General features: G+C 39.9%; 1 protein-coding gene across 12 annotated transcripts in view; it reads left to right on the forward strand.

The window, feature by feature from the left end:
• Positions 1–14,285, forward strand: part of FGGY (FGGY carbohydrate kinase domain containing) — a 420,251-nt gene that overhangs the window by 298,622 nt on the left and 107,344 nt on the right. For 11 of the 12 annotated variants that reach the window (XR_009049724.1, XM_057712523.1, XM_057712514.1 and 8 more), the window contains one exon: positions 9,353–9,500. The exons of the other annotated variant lie outside the window; for it this stretch is intronic. Coding sequence is in view for 10 of the 11 variants with exons in the window: in XM_057712523.1 (XP_057568506.1) it covers positions 9,353–9,500 (148 nt within the window). In the remaining variant the exon portion in view is untranslated. The remainder of the gene's footprint in view (positions 1–9,352; positions 9,501–14,285) is intronic. 12 annotated transcript variants of the gene reach the window in all.

Below are 14,285 nucleotides of genomic sequence, written 5' to 3' on the forward strand. Positions count from 1 at the left end.
CAGGGAAATATATTCAATATCCTGTAATAAACTACAATGGAAAAGAATATGAAAAGGAATATGTGTACATATGTATAACTGAATCACTGTGCTGTACACCAGAAACTAACACAACATTGTAAATCAACTGTATTTTCAAATAAATAAATAAAATGAGTGAGTGAGAGTATGATGCAAAGCAGGGTATTTACATAGTCCCATAGTATCTCACTACAAGATACTTATTAATATAAAAAGAAAAATAGTTAACTTCACAGTGGAGAGATTCGCAGACAGCACCTTACCCAAGTGACCAAGATTAACAGTATTGGCAGTAAGTTACATCAACATCATGCACCTCTTTTTGTGATGCACTGAGAAGGACAAAAACGTCATTTTTGTAATGTTCTTGCTGAAAATGCATAACCTCAGTGTAAACATCGTGCAAACACAACTTGAGGGACATTCTACAAAATTATTAGCCAATATGCTTCAAAGATTATGAAACTTAAGGAATTCCTAGAGAACTGTCCCAGATTTGAGGACAATGTATGATCATGGGTTAGATCCTTGGCTAGAAAAAGGACATTATTGGGTATCTAACCCTTTGGAAAGGCTTTGTAAACTGTACAGTAACAATGACAGCAACCACTACTACTACTTCTACTACTATTACTAATGATTATAAAAGAGGAGGACATTCTGGAGGGGATTACTCTAGGGTTAAGCAGCAGATCTCAGTCATTCATCACCTGCCTACCTTCTCATGGAGCAGCAAGAACACTGGACTGGAAATCAGAGGTCTTGGCTTCTTGAATACCAATTCTGCTGTAAATGTCTCGGTGACTCAGTTTCCTCACCCCTAAAAGTACAGTAATCCCACCCTGCTTAACCCATGTTCCAGGTTTTGTGAGGATGAGAGTAGACCATGGGAATGCCAGTCCCTGAAAATCTTAAATCTCAACACAAACCTAAGGGATAGTTTAGACTTCGCAATGAAATACTCAAAATTTCCAGAACTTTCATCTGCAGTGAACTTTATGTGAGTAGTTTTGATTGAAAATAGGAAGAAAGGAAGGATTTATGAATTAGAATGCAAACTGAGAAACAGCAGCATAGGGTGGTCCAGGAGCAGTAATTGATAGAATTCAATCTTAGAGTCAGACTGGATTTAAATCCCACCTCTCTTCACATGCCAGCTGACTTCATCGCCCTTTCCAACTACCTCCCTGTATTTTTCCTTCTTTTTAGAGCTAAGTTGCTCCAAAGCATTGCCTGTACTCTTGGTCAGTTTCCTCACTCCTCCCTTGCCCACTCCAGTTTGAATTCTGTCACCATTGGCCCCGGAAACATTTAATGTCTGGGTCCTCAGTGACCACAGGATGTCTTCTAGTCCCCTTCCTTGAGCTCTCAGCTGCATGTGACTCTCTTTCCTTGGCTTTCCAGAATGTCACCTTCACTCAGGTTTACTTCTGTGTCTCTGACTCTTTCTTAATCTCCTTTTTCAAGCTCATGATCCTTTTCTTGATCACCAGCAACAGAGTTCATCACAGCTACATTCTTGGACCTCTTCTCTCTTTGTGGTCTTTTCCATGATCGCATCTACTTTCTTGGCTTCATTTCTTTCTATATTTTGATGACTCTCAAATTTTATCTCCAGCTCATATACTTAGTAGGCATTCAGTGTTGGTTCTCTTCCCTTCCAATTTCCTTCTGTTGTCTTGCAAAGGAAAATGTGTCCTTATCTTATCAGATCTATAAATAGACTATATCAAAACTATAGCACTCGTTATGCCTCAGATCTTAGAAAGAGATAGGCTTAGTTGTTATTAAGTGAAGTTGGTTATTTGGAAGGGATGACAAATCCCTTAGAATCAAAAACTATATGCCTCTTTTGGTGTGACCTGGGGCTCTCTGAAAACAGCAATTCAGGTCACCCCCATCTCAGACCTTAGCATCAGCAAAGCCTATTTGAAACCATAGAAACAAATGTTGATAAATAGATTTAGCATTCTATACTCTCGATTTACTGTAATTCTTTTGGGTTCATCCTGAAGAGAAGTGTTTTGTGAGTTTATGAATTAAGTAAACAATAACCAGATGTACCCATTGTGTAAATGGCAACCAGAGTCTCATTCTGTGTGGGGCCAAATATCCAGATATTTTACTGCTTAGCCAGAGATCGCCTTCCGTTGACTATATAACTTCAGCTCTTTTCCTCTAAACTGCCCACTATTGTCTTACTTTTCTTAAAGAATCTTTACCAGTATTTCAGAATGAGGTTATGGTGATGGCAGGGTTTGGTGGGAAGATGTTGGCATAATCCACAAGTGCTTGATTCAAAGCTGGCAGCAAAGCCAGGGTTAAAATCCAGGTCCTCTGACTGTCTGATGAGTGTCTTATGAACGCTTGTGATATAACAGTGAACAAAGGAAAAAACTCCTATCTTCATGGAAATTATGTTCATGCACATACACGTGTGTGTGTCTATGTTTCTGTGTATGTCTGTGTTTCTGTGTGTGTGTGTCTATGTTTCTGTGTGTGTCTGTGTTTGTCTGTGTGTGTGTCTACGTTTATGTGTGTGTCTTCGTTTATGTGTGCGTGATTACGTTTATGTGTGTGTCTACGTTTATGTGTGTGTGTCTATGTTTATGTGTGTGTGTATGAGGAGAGAGAGAGCGCGAGCACATGCTCCAGGAATTGATAAGCACTCTGAAGAAAAATAGAGATGAGTAAGGAGACATAGAGCGAGAGGTGTTGGGGTGATGGATGGGAACTATTTCAGGTGAGGAAGCCATTCTTGATGAGGTGGCAGTCAAACAGGACTCTGAACTGAATAAAGACAGGGAACAAGCCATGGTTATATGGAGAAGATCCCTTTAGACCAAAGGAACAGCAAATGCCAAGGCCTAGAGGCAGCAGACAAGCTCAGCGGACATTGTAAAGGGCACTGTGGCTGGACCAAAGTGGAAGGGAATGGGGGACAGATGAGACCTGAAATTTAGCCAAGGGTCAAACCATGCGGGTCATTGTAGAAATCTATAAGACCATTGGACTTTATTCAAGATCTTTGATTTTGAGCAGGGGGATGACACAGTCAGATTAACCTTTGAAAAGGATTACTTTGGCTGCTCTGTGGAGAATACACCAGACCATTGGTGGGGAGGGAGGGTCAATGGAAGACATGGCTCCTGACCTCAGTGAGTTTATAGTCTACTGGAGGAGGAAGACTGGAGACAGAGAAGCCCAGCCTGTTCTGAGCTACTTTTGCAACAGTCACTGCAAGCAGTGGTCATTTCTCATTGTGATTCGGTTAATTTCCAGTCTCTTGGGGGTGCAAGGTTCTGCTAATTCCCATCCTCTCTCTCAATCTGTCTTTCTTTTATCCCACTTTCCCTGGAGTATTTTGTTATTCCTTTGAGGACAATCAGTTTTTCTTGATCTGATTTATTCTTCAAACCTCTTTTGCTTCTGTGATTACCATAATGCCACTGATGACCACTTTAAAAATGTACTGGTCTCCCATATGCCAAATCTCAGGGTGTATCTAAACCTCCCCATTAAAATCTGTATAAATCCCCCCAGAACAAGAAAAGGAGAAAGAAAGGCCAAGAACATTTTTTAAGAATTTTCAACGTGCCTGGTACTGTGCTTAGTGATAGTTATATATATATATATATATATATATATATATATATATATATATATATAAAATCTAATGTAATTCTAGATGAGGAAATGAGTATTATAGGGATTCCACTTCTAAACATTGTTCTCACCGTCCATCCTACTCTAGCATTCTCAGATTGCTCCCTTGGCCTTTACGGCTTCTTCAACTTTGGTTCCTCAGTCTGACAACTGGAGCCATCAGTCTATCAACAGGTGTTTACTTAGGCTCCCCTGAGCTAGGGCAGTCATTGAGCCAGGGTGACGGTATTAACACCTTCCATCCCATAGGGTGTGCCAGGATAATCAGTAAATGCTGGATGTCTCTTGGATGAGAAATGCTTTTTTAAATAGACATAAGCTGGATATTACAATGCCTTCCTTTGGCTTCTGTTCTACAGGCAAGGATAAGAAAGTACTCAGGACACTGGGGTCCTCTCAAGAAGACTGAGGGCTGTGCTGATGTAGGACATCAGTTCTTCATTTTCTGCCTCTCAGCAGATTCACTGTAGTCCAGCATAGTGCCCAGCACATGGGTGGAAGTGGGGGGTGGGGTGTCATAAGATGCTTGTTCCTTTTCTCTGTCCCCTTCTGCGGGTACACCAGTACACCTGGAAGGTTGTGTCTGTATGACTACAGAGATCTACTCTTTGGCAGCTTTACTACAATGAGATGGAGAGGTAAATATAACCTCTAATATTCTATGTGGGATCAATATCCACTCATTCTGCATTTCAGTAACCATGTTAAGCTCCTGGTAGGTTGAATAGGATGTGACTCTTTCCCAAAAGGAGTTCAGATTCCAGAGGTGGATACAGATAAAATTAAGAGGCCATTATACGGTGGAGGAAGGGCCATTCATTCATTTGATGTATACTCGTGAGTGGTTCTGTGTGCCAGGTTCTCTGCTAAGTTCTGAATGTATACTGGTGGTGGTCTGCCTTCATGAAGTTTAAAGTCCAGAGGAGGCCATAGGCAGTTAACAAGTAAATGAATCCATAAAAAAAAAGGCTATGGCAACCAAATATGATATGAAAGAAGCTAACAGAGTACAGTGATAGAATATCAGGGAAACCCTGTTTAGATGAGGTGGTCAGGGAAGCCTAGCTGATGGAAGCACAGTTAAGATCTGAAGGGTATAAATGAGCTAACCATGTGAACAGCAGAAGGGAAGAACACCAAAGGTTACCAAAGGGGAAAGGGGGGTTGGAGGGATAAATAAGGAGTTTGGGATTAGCAGCTACAAACGACTATATATAAAATAGATAAACAATAAGGTCCTACTGTGTGTGTGTGTGTGTGTGTGTGTGTGTGTGTGTGTGTGTATCTGAATCACTTTGCTATACATCGGGAACTAACACAACATTGTAAATCAACTATACTTTAATTAAAAATAAAAAGATGAGTCTAGAACAGTGATTGCCATAGGCAGGTAAAGAAGGCAAGGAAGATAATTTTAGGCAAGAGAAAGAAGAATAGGCAAACGTTCAGAGGTGAAGACCTTCATATTTTGAAAAATTAGAAGTAGTTTAGTGTCACTAGAGCATGATGTGTACAGGGGTGAGGAGAGATGAAGACTGGAAGGCATGTCTGTAATATGGTACAATGTAAGGAGAGCTAGGTAATGAAGAGCATTATGCCAAAGAAGGAAGTTTATGCTTGACCTTGAGGATAATGGGGAGGAGTCACTGAAGGTTTTAGGTAGGTATGAAGTCATAATCAGAGTTGCATTTTAGATGAACTACCCAGGAAGGAGTGCAGAAAACCTAGTTGGAGGGTGCAAGATTGCAAGACAGGAGATAAGTTAGGAGGCCAAAGCTCTAATCCAGGCATTTGAAGGGGGCCTGCATAAAGTAGTAGCAGTTGCACGGGAGAAAAGCATGCTGGTTAGAAGAATATTTAAAATAACAAATTGACAGATCCTGGTCCAAAATTAAATTTGGAAACTGAGGGAGAGGTATCAAAAAGGATACCCACACTGACTCTGCCCCCAAAGTGGTTGCTTGAGCAACCACTTAAGTGAGATTGGCTTTGGTCAAACCAAGGAGTGTCGATAGAAGAGTGAGTTTATCAGAAAAGATGGTGCGTGTCATCTTAGGTATTTTTTGCTTGAAGTCCCTTGGAGCATCCAAGAGGAAGCATTTTATGGGTGCTTGGATGTTTGACATGGAACTCATCATAGAGAAATGAGCAGGAGACAAGGGCATATATTTGAAAGTCTTCAGCGCTTGATAGTTAACTGGAGCCCTGAAAGGAAGATGGGATCATTCAAGCGTATAGAAAGAGTGAGAAGAGGGCCAAGGACAGGTCTCTAGGAGTCTTCATATATTTAAGGAGCAAAGGAAGAGAACCAGCTGGAGAGGAGGTAGGAAAACCAAAAGAGTATTGTGGCCTGGAAACAAGGGGATGAAAACAAATGCGTAAGAAGTGGTCAAGGTACAAGATGCAAAAGACAGTTCAAGTAAAATAAATAATGGTCCACTGGAGACAGCAACAAAGAGGAGATTGCTCCTCATGGTGGGGCCAGCCTCAGCAGAATGGGGTGTGCAGAATACCTATTGTCGTGGGTCAAGAAGGAGGAACTGGAGATAGTGTGAAAGCTGCTTTTCCAAGACTTTATCTTACTCCTAGAAAAGGCACAAATTCTTCTGTTAGACCATGTGTTCTGATTTGGGGTTTGACAGTATGGTCACCATACTTTGAGCAGCCTGTGAATCAGAAGAATTAAATGGTTTTATGGAGAAGGAAAGGAAAGAAGAAATTCCAGGCGTGCTGTCTGCATTAAAGATTGTGTGCCATAAAGTTTGAAGAAAAATCTTCTCGGACTCTTAGGTTTTTTAAAAGCTAGAAATGAATTTCCTGTGATGGAAAACAAGAGGAAACTATTTATCGATCACCTATCATTTTATATATCGTACTCAGGACTCCATATGTAATCTTCATAGCAGCCTATAAGGTAAAAATAAAAGTATTAGCCCTGATTGCAAAAAAGTAAACTAGGCTTGGAGAGGTTTAGTGTACCTGGTCAGCCACCTGGTACACAGTGAAGTTGCTTTGTGATTCTTGAAACTTTATTTTCTTCTTCATACACAATGGGACTAGGACAGCAAGGATTTCTCTAAGAGAGGATACATGAGCCTGCAGTTCATGAGAAAGAGGGAGACTGATCCACTAGGAGCAGTTAATATACGATTCCCAAGCTGGAGGAGGGCAGACCGCCATTTCAGAAAGAATTGATAAAACATACAAACTGAAACAAAGTCAGAACCAAAAAAGGCACCACGCAAGGTTATGTGAATAATGATGTGCATTTGTTATTTTAATGTTTTCCAAGTGCATTTCATTTTGAATGATATACTCAGATAGCACACATGTTAAGGGATAATTGAAAAAACGTGCAGGAGAATGGCTGCATTCAAAGAATAAACATACAGCTGGGAGGAGGTTAGGAGTCAAAGGGGTAAGCATATGCCCCGTCCCCCAGGGATCTCATTAGTGCACGAGTGACCAAATATGTAGAGGCTAAATGAATCTCACTGTTTGCAAAGACCCACAGTAAATGAGACAATGACAAATCAATAGTAATTAGGCCGATAGGTCCTTATTGACCCAGATGTCTGAAACCAAATGCCCTGCTCTGAGATTCCTTGAGAGACAAAAGATTTATAGACACGTGCTTCTTCTTTTTCTTCTTCTTCTTTTTTTAAATCTCTTTACTCTAAGTGCAGTGATGCTCTTCTGAAGTGCAGAATTAGTGCAGACTCTTGACTTCTGGCTGGAAAGGATGTTCTTGTGGCTGTTGTTGGTCATGTGATTCTGTTGGACCAGGAGCAAAGAGAGCTGGGAGATAGAAAACCAGGGTGTGATCGTATTCGCCCCAGATATGTGGTCCTGGCCCATGGAGACCTCAGAGGATCCTTTCCTGTCACTATCACAGAATCATTCTAAAACAGATTTTGAATCTGCGGTTTTGGCAAATAATTCCTGGCTGAGGATGCGGAAAGCACATGGCTTCAGAATCACACAGAGAGGGTTTAACTTTGGACTTGGTCACATGTCTTCACTTCTTACTCATCCCCTCTGTAAAGGGGTGTTAGCGGTACTCGGCTCACTGGGCTGTGGTTGAAGGCCAGAGGGACAAGGAGCAGCAGTTGATGTTACTCTGGTTAGTGAGCCTTTTCCCAACAAGATCGTCATCTTCTAATATGATGTGGGGCCTTAGACTTTTACAGACAGGAATGAGGTGTCAGGGCAAGAAGCAAAGAGAGTGCCTGGTAGTTGGGACTGCCCTCGCCTCTGCCCAGCACACATCGCACACACACATACATGTGCACACACACAGTCTCACACTTACACACACATGAACTTACATGGAACACTTTTGTTTTTCTACATTTTCTATCTTAGAGTTCCACATAAAATTTTTATTTAATAAGAGTTTGAAAACTACTACTTGTTTGTTTCTTTCTTTACACTTAGTTAAGAATGAAATTCCATTCGAGAATTTCATGGGATCCAGAGGGACACTCTCAGTGTCACAAAACTAAAACTAGAAATTATTGAGCTGCACTCCTAAAACATTTTAAATGTAAATAGTAAATATTATCTTAGGTATCTTAGATATCAACCTCCCTTGGTCATTGATCTCCTATACTTTTTCCTGCCATTATTCAAGCCATGTTTAAGGCTGTGGTTCCAAGGACACCAGTGGGTAGTGTCATGGGATGCCAACCCACCTTCTTCTAGAATTGTTGGTTCAAGAGCAGAAAGCACCTTTAAAGAGGGGAAGGGTAACAAACTTTAATCTTTGTGTCATGCAGTGATGTTTCACCCAGTGAGGTATTTTATACTTATCATATGTATGGGAAAACTGAAGTTTGGAGAGGTTAAGTCACTGGCCCTTGTTACCCAGCTAGGACAGGTAGAACCAGCATCTGAATACAGGACTGCCTTGACTTCCAAGCCCATCATCTCTGTCTCCCTCTCAGGTAAATTGACTGAGAGAATGAGAAAGGTCATCTGACTCCCTCATTCTACATGTGAAGAAACTAAGGCTTAAAAAGAGAAAGAACTAGTGCAGTGTCATTTGGTAGGTTTGGGTTGGAAATCAAGCCTCCTAACTTCTGATCCTAACTGCATTCACTCCATCCTATCACTGCCCTTAGCAAACTCCTATCCTGAGTCTGGGAGCTTGTATTGGTGTCCATTCATCATATTGTTATTATTACAATTAGGAATACTGATTTTTAAAAATCCTTTACATATGTACAGTATTGTACATTTTGCAAAATCCTGTATCTTCACCTACATAGTCTCCTTTGATCTTCACATAATCCCTGCTCAGTTGAGGGGGATTATGATGGCTGTTTTTACAGATTCAAAGAGAGTGGTTCAGAAAGTTTGAATAACTTTCTCATGGTTACACACCTACTATGGAGTAAAGCCATTCTTGGATCTGGTCTTCTGATTCCAAACCTTTCCACCTTCCACCAGAACAGGCCTCGTATCCTTGGTGAGAGTACAGTCTGATTTGAGAGTGTGGTTTCCTGATTTCTGTGGGTTGGGGGTAGTTTCTTTGCTGAAGCTTTTGGGACCCTGCTCACTTTCTGGATCTGATATGGGAGTACAAATGGTTTCTTTCTATAGAGCAATTTGCTCCCTGACCCTAACCCCCCCCTTTTAAAAACAAAATCCACTTCTCTTCCAGATGCCAGAGTATATATGCATATTTGAACAGTCACCTGGATCTCATTAAGAAGGCTCAGCCTGTGGGTTTCCTCACTGTTGATTTACATGTTTGGCCAGATTTCCATGGCAACCGGTCTCCCTTAGCAGATCTGACACTAAAGGGCATGGTAAGTAACAGTCAGTCCTTGCACGAAGGTGAAGGCGGGCCAAAGGGCTACAGAGTTTGAAAGAAGCAGAGTGAGGAGAAGGGAAAAGAGGGAAAATAAACAGAGCCAGCCAACAGCCCACTGGCTTCTCGCAGATGCTGTTGTGAAGGTTCTTGCTGCTGCTCAGGACGATCTGCTGAAAGTTCTCATTGTTTCTGAGCCAACCCTGAGAGCGTTAAAAGCAGGATTTCTTACACGTAGCTACTGCTGCCTCTTTGTCCCACGGAACAGCTGGAAGTCGTGAGCCCCTGCCTATGTAATTTTTGTGTTTACATCCGTTTATAGAGTCGTGTTTTCCATTTTCATCTCCAGGCTGCCGGGTAAATAAGTGGTAAATATTACCACCCATGGTCTAGCCTTCCACAGCCACACATCTGCCTAGGCTCTGAGTCAGGGCTGTTCAGAGTGCCTGCCAACATTATTAGGATTTCAGATAAACTTTGGTAAAAGTGAAATAAAATTAATAACTTATGTTGGTGGCTGAATTCAGCTCTTAGTGACCTTCAGAGCCACTTCTAGTGCAGAAATTTGGGGCTGGAGGGGCCAGGATGACCTTGGTGGAAGAGCTCACAACCACCTAAGCTGAGAGATAGCGTCTTGATGGCCAAGTGAGATTGGGTGGCTAAGAGCAGCTTAGCCATGGAGAATCATGTTTGAGGGTAGATGAAGTGTGTGAAAGCTAGGGAAAAAGAGCTAAGCTGCAGTTCCAAGAGGCAGGAGAGACCACAAACAAGAAAAGAAGCCATGAATTCAGAATCCAGACGTCAAGAAGTTGGGAAGCAGAGTGTGAGGTGCGTTAAGGCTGGGGTTTAGAATGGAGGCCGTGAGCAGTGCAAGGTTTATGCAGTGCGTGACAGTGCAGCAGGCCTGCTGGCTTGAGGAACTTCAAAACTTAACAGGCTTTGGCTTTGTGATTAATTCTGTTGAGATTATTTTAAATATTTTTATGAGGCCAAGAGAAAGACCCAATCTTTATTTTCATTATCTACTTGACATAAGCAGCTTCTGCTAATAAAAGGATGTCATGGTGGAAGCAAAAGAAATTGGACATAGCGAAAGTGATGTGTATCTGGAATCCATGAAATGTGCCCACACAACAAGTACTGGGCTTGGCCTCCTGTTTGGCCCATGGAAGCAGAAAAGGAGTGTCCAGAGAGGGCCATGTGACCACAGGCTGCAGCTAGAAAGCCATACTTTCAGATAACTGACTTTCTGGGAACAGACAGAAGTTAGGGGAAGCACACGTTTTGTATGGGTACAGAAATCCATGTCTTAATTAGAGACAAATATCTAAAGCCAAATATAGGAGACACTTAGAATGTTAAAGAAGTTAAGAAGCATGACCAGTTCATAAAATGACCCCCAAACAAAGCAGGGTTGTATCGTAAAATGATCATGGCTCTGAAGTCTGAGGTTTGGATCTGGAGTCCTTCCTTTGGGGTCCTTTCCTTGCCAACACCTGCTGTATCAGCTTCATCACCCAGCATGGCTGGTGCCATGGCTTCCCAGTGGCTTTTGTCTGTTTCTTAAAACCAACCCTGACATCCAGAAACTTAAGAATTACCATCATTAGGATTCCAATAAAGGCAGGTAGCCCAAACACAGACTGGAATGCCAAAGGAGCCAATGAAGTGCTTTGAGGAGTGTCTATCTCCTTAGAATAAGTATGAATAAGTATGTACTCACCAAAGGAGACTTCTTGCATGGGGACATATGCCCAATCAATTGTATTAAAAAAGTCCTGGTATATTTACCTTTTTAAAATTTTTATTTTCTTATAAACATACCTCATATACCACCTGATGTTTCTTAGCAGAGATTTCCTTTAATAACTGCCCTTGGGTTAGCCTTACATTTGAATAGCTGTAATTTGATGAATTTACCTCACAACACTGGAAGGAGAAGATGACCTAGATAAAATAGAAGGAGGGAAATTCTGGGTTAAAAATTTTCCCTCAAATCTCTTTTTTTAAAGTTTTTATTTTATATTGGATTATAGTTGATTTACAATGTTGTGTTAGTTTCAGGTATACAACAAAGTGATTTAGTTATACGTATACACATATATATTCTTTTTCAGATTCTTTTCTCATTTAGGTTACTACAGAATATTGAGTAGAGTTCCTTGTGCTATACACTAGGTCCTTGTTGATTATTTTTTATATAATAGTGTGTATATGTTAACCTCAAACTCCTAATTTATTCCTCTCCCTCACCTTTCCCCTTTGGTAACCGTAAGTTTGTTTTTGAAGTCTGAGTGTATTTCTGTTTTGTAAATAAGTTCAAGTGTATCATTTTTTTAGATGCCACATATAAGTGATATCATATGATATTTGTCTTTCTCTGTTCAACTTACTTCACTTAGTGTGATAGTCTCTAGGTCCATCTATGTTGCTGCAAATGGCATTATTTCATTCATTTTTAATGGCTGAGTAATATTCCATTGTATATATATAACACATCTTCTTTGTCCATTCGTCTGTTGACAGACATTTAGGTTGCTTCCATGTCCTGGCTATTGCAAATAGTGCTTCAGTGAACATTGGGGTGCATGTATCTTTTCTATTTATGGTTTTCTCTGGATATCTACCCTATATATCATATGGTAGTTCTATTTTTAGTTTTTTAAGGGACCTCCATACTGTTCTCCATAGTAGCTGTACCAATACACATTCCCACCAAAAGTGTAGGAGAGTTCCTTCTTCTCCACACCCTCTCCAGAATTTATTGTTTGTAGACTTTTTGATGGTGGCCATTCTGACTGGTATGAGGTGATATCTCATTGTAGTTTTGATTTGCATTTCTCTAATAATTAGCAATGTTGAGCATCTTTTCACATGCTTTGTGGACATCTGTATGTCTTCTTTGTTGAAATGTCTATTTAGATGTTCTGACCACTTTTTGATTGGGTTGTTTGTTTTTTTGATATTGAGCTGCATGAGTTGTTTGTATATTTTGGAGATTAATCCCTTGATGGTTTCTTCATTTGCAAGTATTTTCTCCCATTCCATAGGTTGTCTTTTCAATTTGTTTATGGTTACCTTTGCTGTGCAAAGGTTTTTAAGTTTAATTAGGTCCCATTTATCTATTTTTGTTTTTATTTCCATTACTCTAGGAGGTGGATCCAGAAAGATATTGCTGTAATTTATGTCAAAGAGTGTTCTGCCTAAGTTTTCCTCTAAGAGTTTTATAGTATCCGGTCTTATATTAGGTCTTTAATCCATTTTGAGTTTATTTTTGTGCATGGTATTAGAGAATGTTCTAATTTCATTCTTTTACATGTAGGTGTCCAGTTTTCCCAGCACCACTTATTGACTGTGTTTTCTCCTTTGTCATAGATTAATTGACCATAGGTGTGTGAGTTTATTTCTGGGCTTTCTATCCTGTTCCTTTGATCTATATTTCTGTTTTTGTGCCAGTACCATTCTGCTTTGATTACTGTAGCTTTGTAGTATAGTCTGATTCCTCCAGCTCTGTTCTTCTTTCTCAAGATTCTTTTGGCTATTCAGAGTCTTTTTTGTTTCTATACACATTTAAAAATTTTTTGTCTAGTTCTCTGAAAAATGCCATTGGTAATTTGATAGGGATTGCAGTAAATCTGTAGAGTGCCTTGGGTAGTATAGTCATTCTGACAATATTGATTCTTCCAATCCAAGAACATGGTATATCTTTCCATCTGTTTTTGTCATCTTCGATTTCTTTCATCAGTATCTTATAGTTTTCTGAATACAGGTCTTTTGCCTCCTTACATGGGTTTATTCCTAAGTATTTTATTCTTTTTGATGTGATGATAAATGGGATTGTTTCCTTAATTTCTCTTTCTGATCTTTCATTGTTGGTGTATAGAAATGCAACAGATTTTTGTGTATTAATTTTGTATCCTGCCACTTTACCAAATTCATTAATGAGCTCTAAGTAGTTTTCTTATAGTATCTTTAGGATTTTCTATGTGTAGTATCATGTCATCTGCAAACTGTGACAGTTTTACTTCTTCTTTTCCAATTTGGATTCCTTTTATTTCTTCCTCTTCTGTGATTGCCGTGGCTGGGACTTCCAAAACTATGTTGAATAAAAGTGATCAGAGTGGACATGCTTATCTTGTTCCTGATCTTAGAGGAAATACTTTCAGCTTTTCACTGTTGGGTATGATGTTAGCTGTGGATTTGTCATATATGGCCATTATTATGTTGAGGTAGGTTCCCTCTATGCCCACTTTCTGGAGAGTTTTTATCATAAATGGGTGTTGAATTTTGATGAAAGCTTTTTCTGCATCTGTTGAGATGATCATATGGTTTTTATTCTTCAATTTGTTAATGTGGTGTATCACATGGATTGATTTGCAGATATTGAAAAATCCTTGCATCCCTGGGATAAATTCCAGTTGTTCGTGGTGTATGGTCCTTTTAATGTATTGTTGGATTTGGTTTGCTAGTTTTTTGTTGAGGATTTTTGCGTCTGTGTTCAAATCTCTTTCCCTCAGTCCAGTTTTGAGTAACATCAAAATAATCACCCTGAATCTACTTATCATGTTACCCTTTTGCCAAAACCTACAATATGACTACTTTCTCCTACACTTATTCAGAAAATATTTATTTGGTGCCTACTTTGTAGCAGGTACTGCTACAGTATAATCCTTATCCTCTTGGAGCATATTTCAAGGGACAGAAGTGCTTGATAAAATGTTAAGTTTAAAAAATACATAGCATCTAGAATTGTCAAGAAAATCCCAGTAAGGCAAAAACCATA

Source organism: Hippopotamus amphibius, chromosome 1 (genome assembly GCF_030028045.1).
Source record: "Hippopotamus amphibius kiboko isolate mHipAmp2 chromosome 1, mHipAmp2.hap2, whole genome shotgun sequence".
In the NCBI taxonomy this organism is placed as follows: domain Eukaryota; kingdom Metazoa; phylum Chordata; class Mammalia; order Artiodactyla; family Hippopotamidae; genus Hippopotamus; species Hippopotamus amphibius.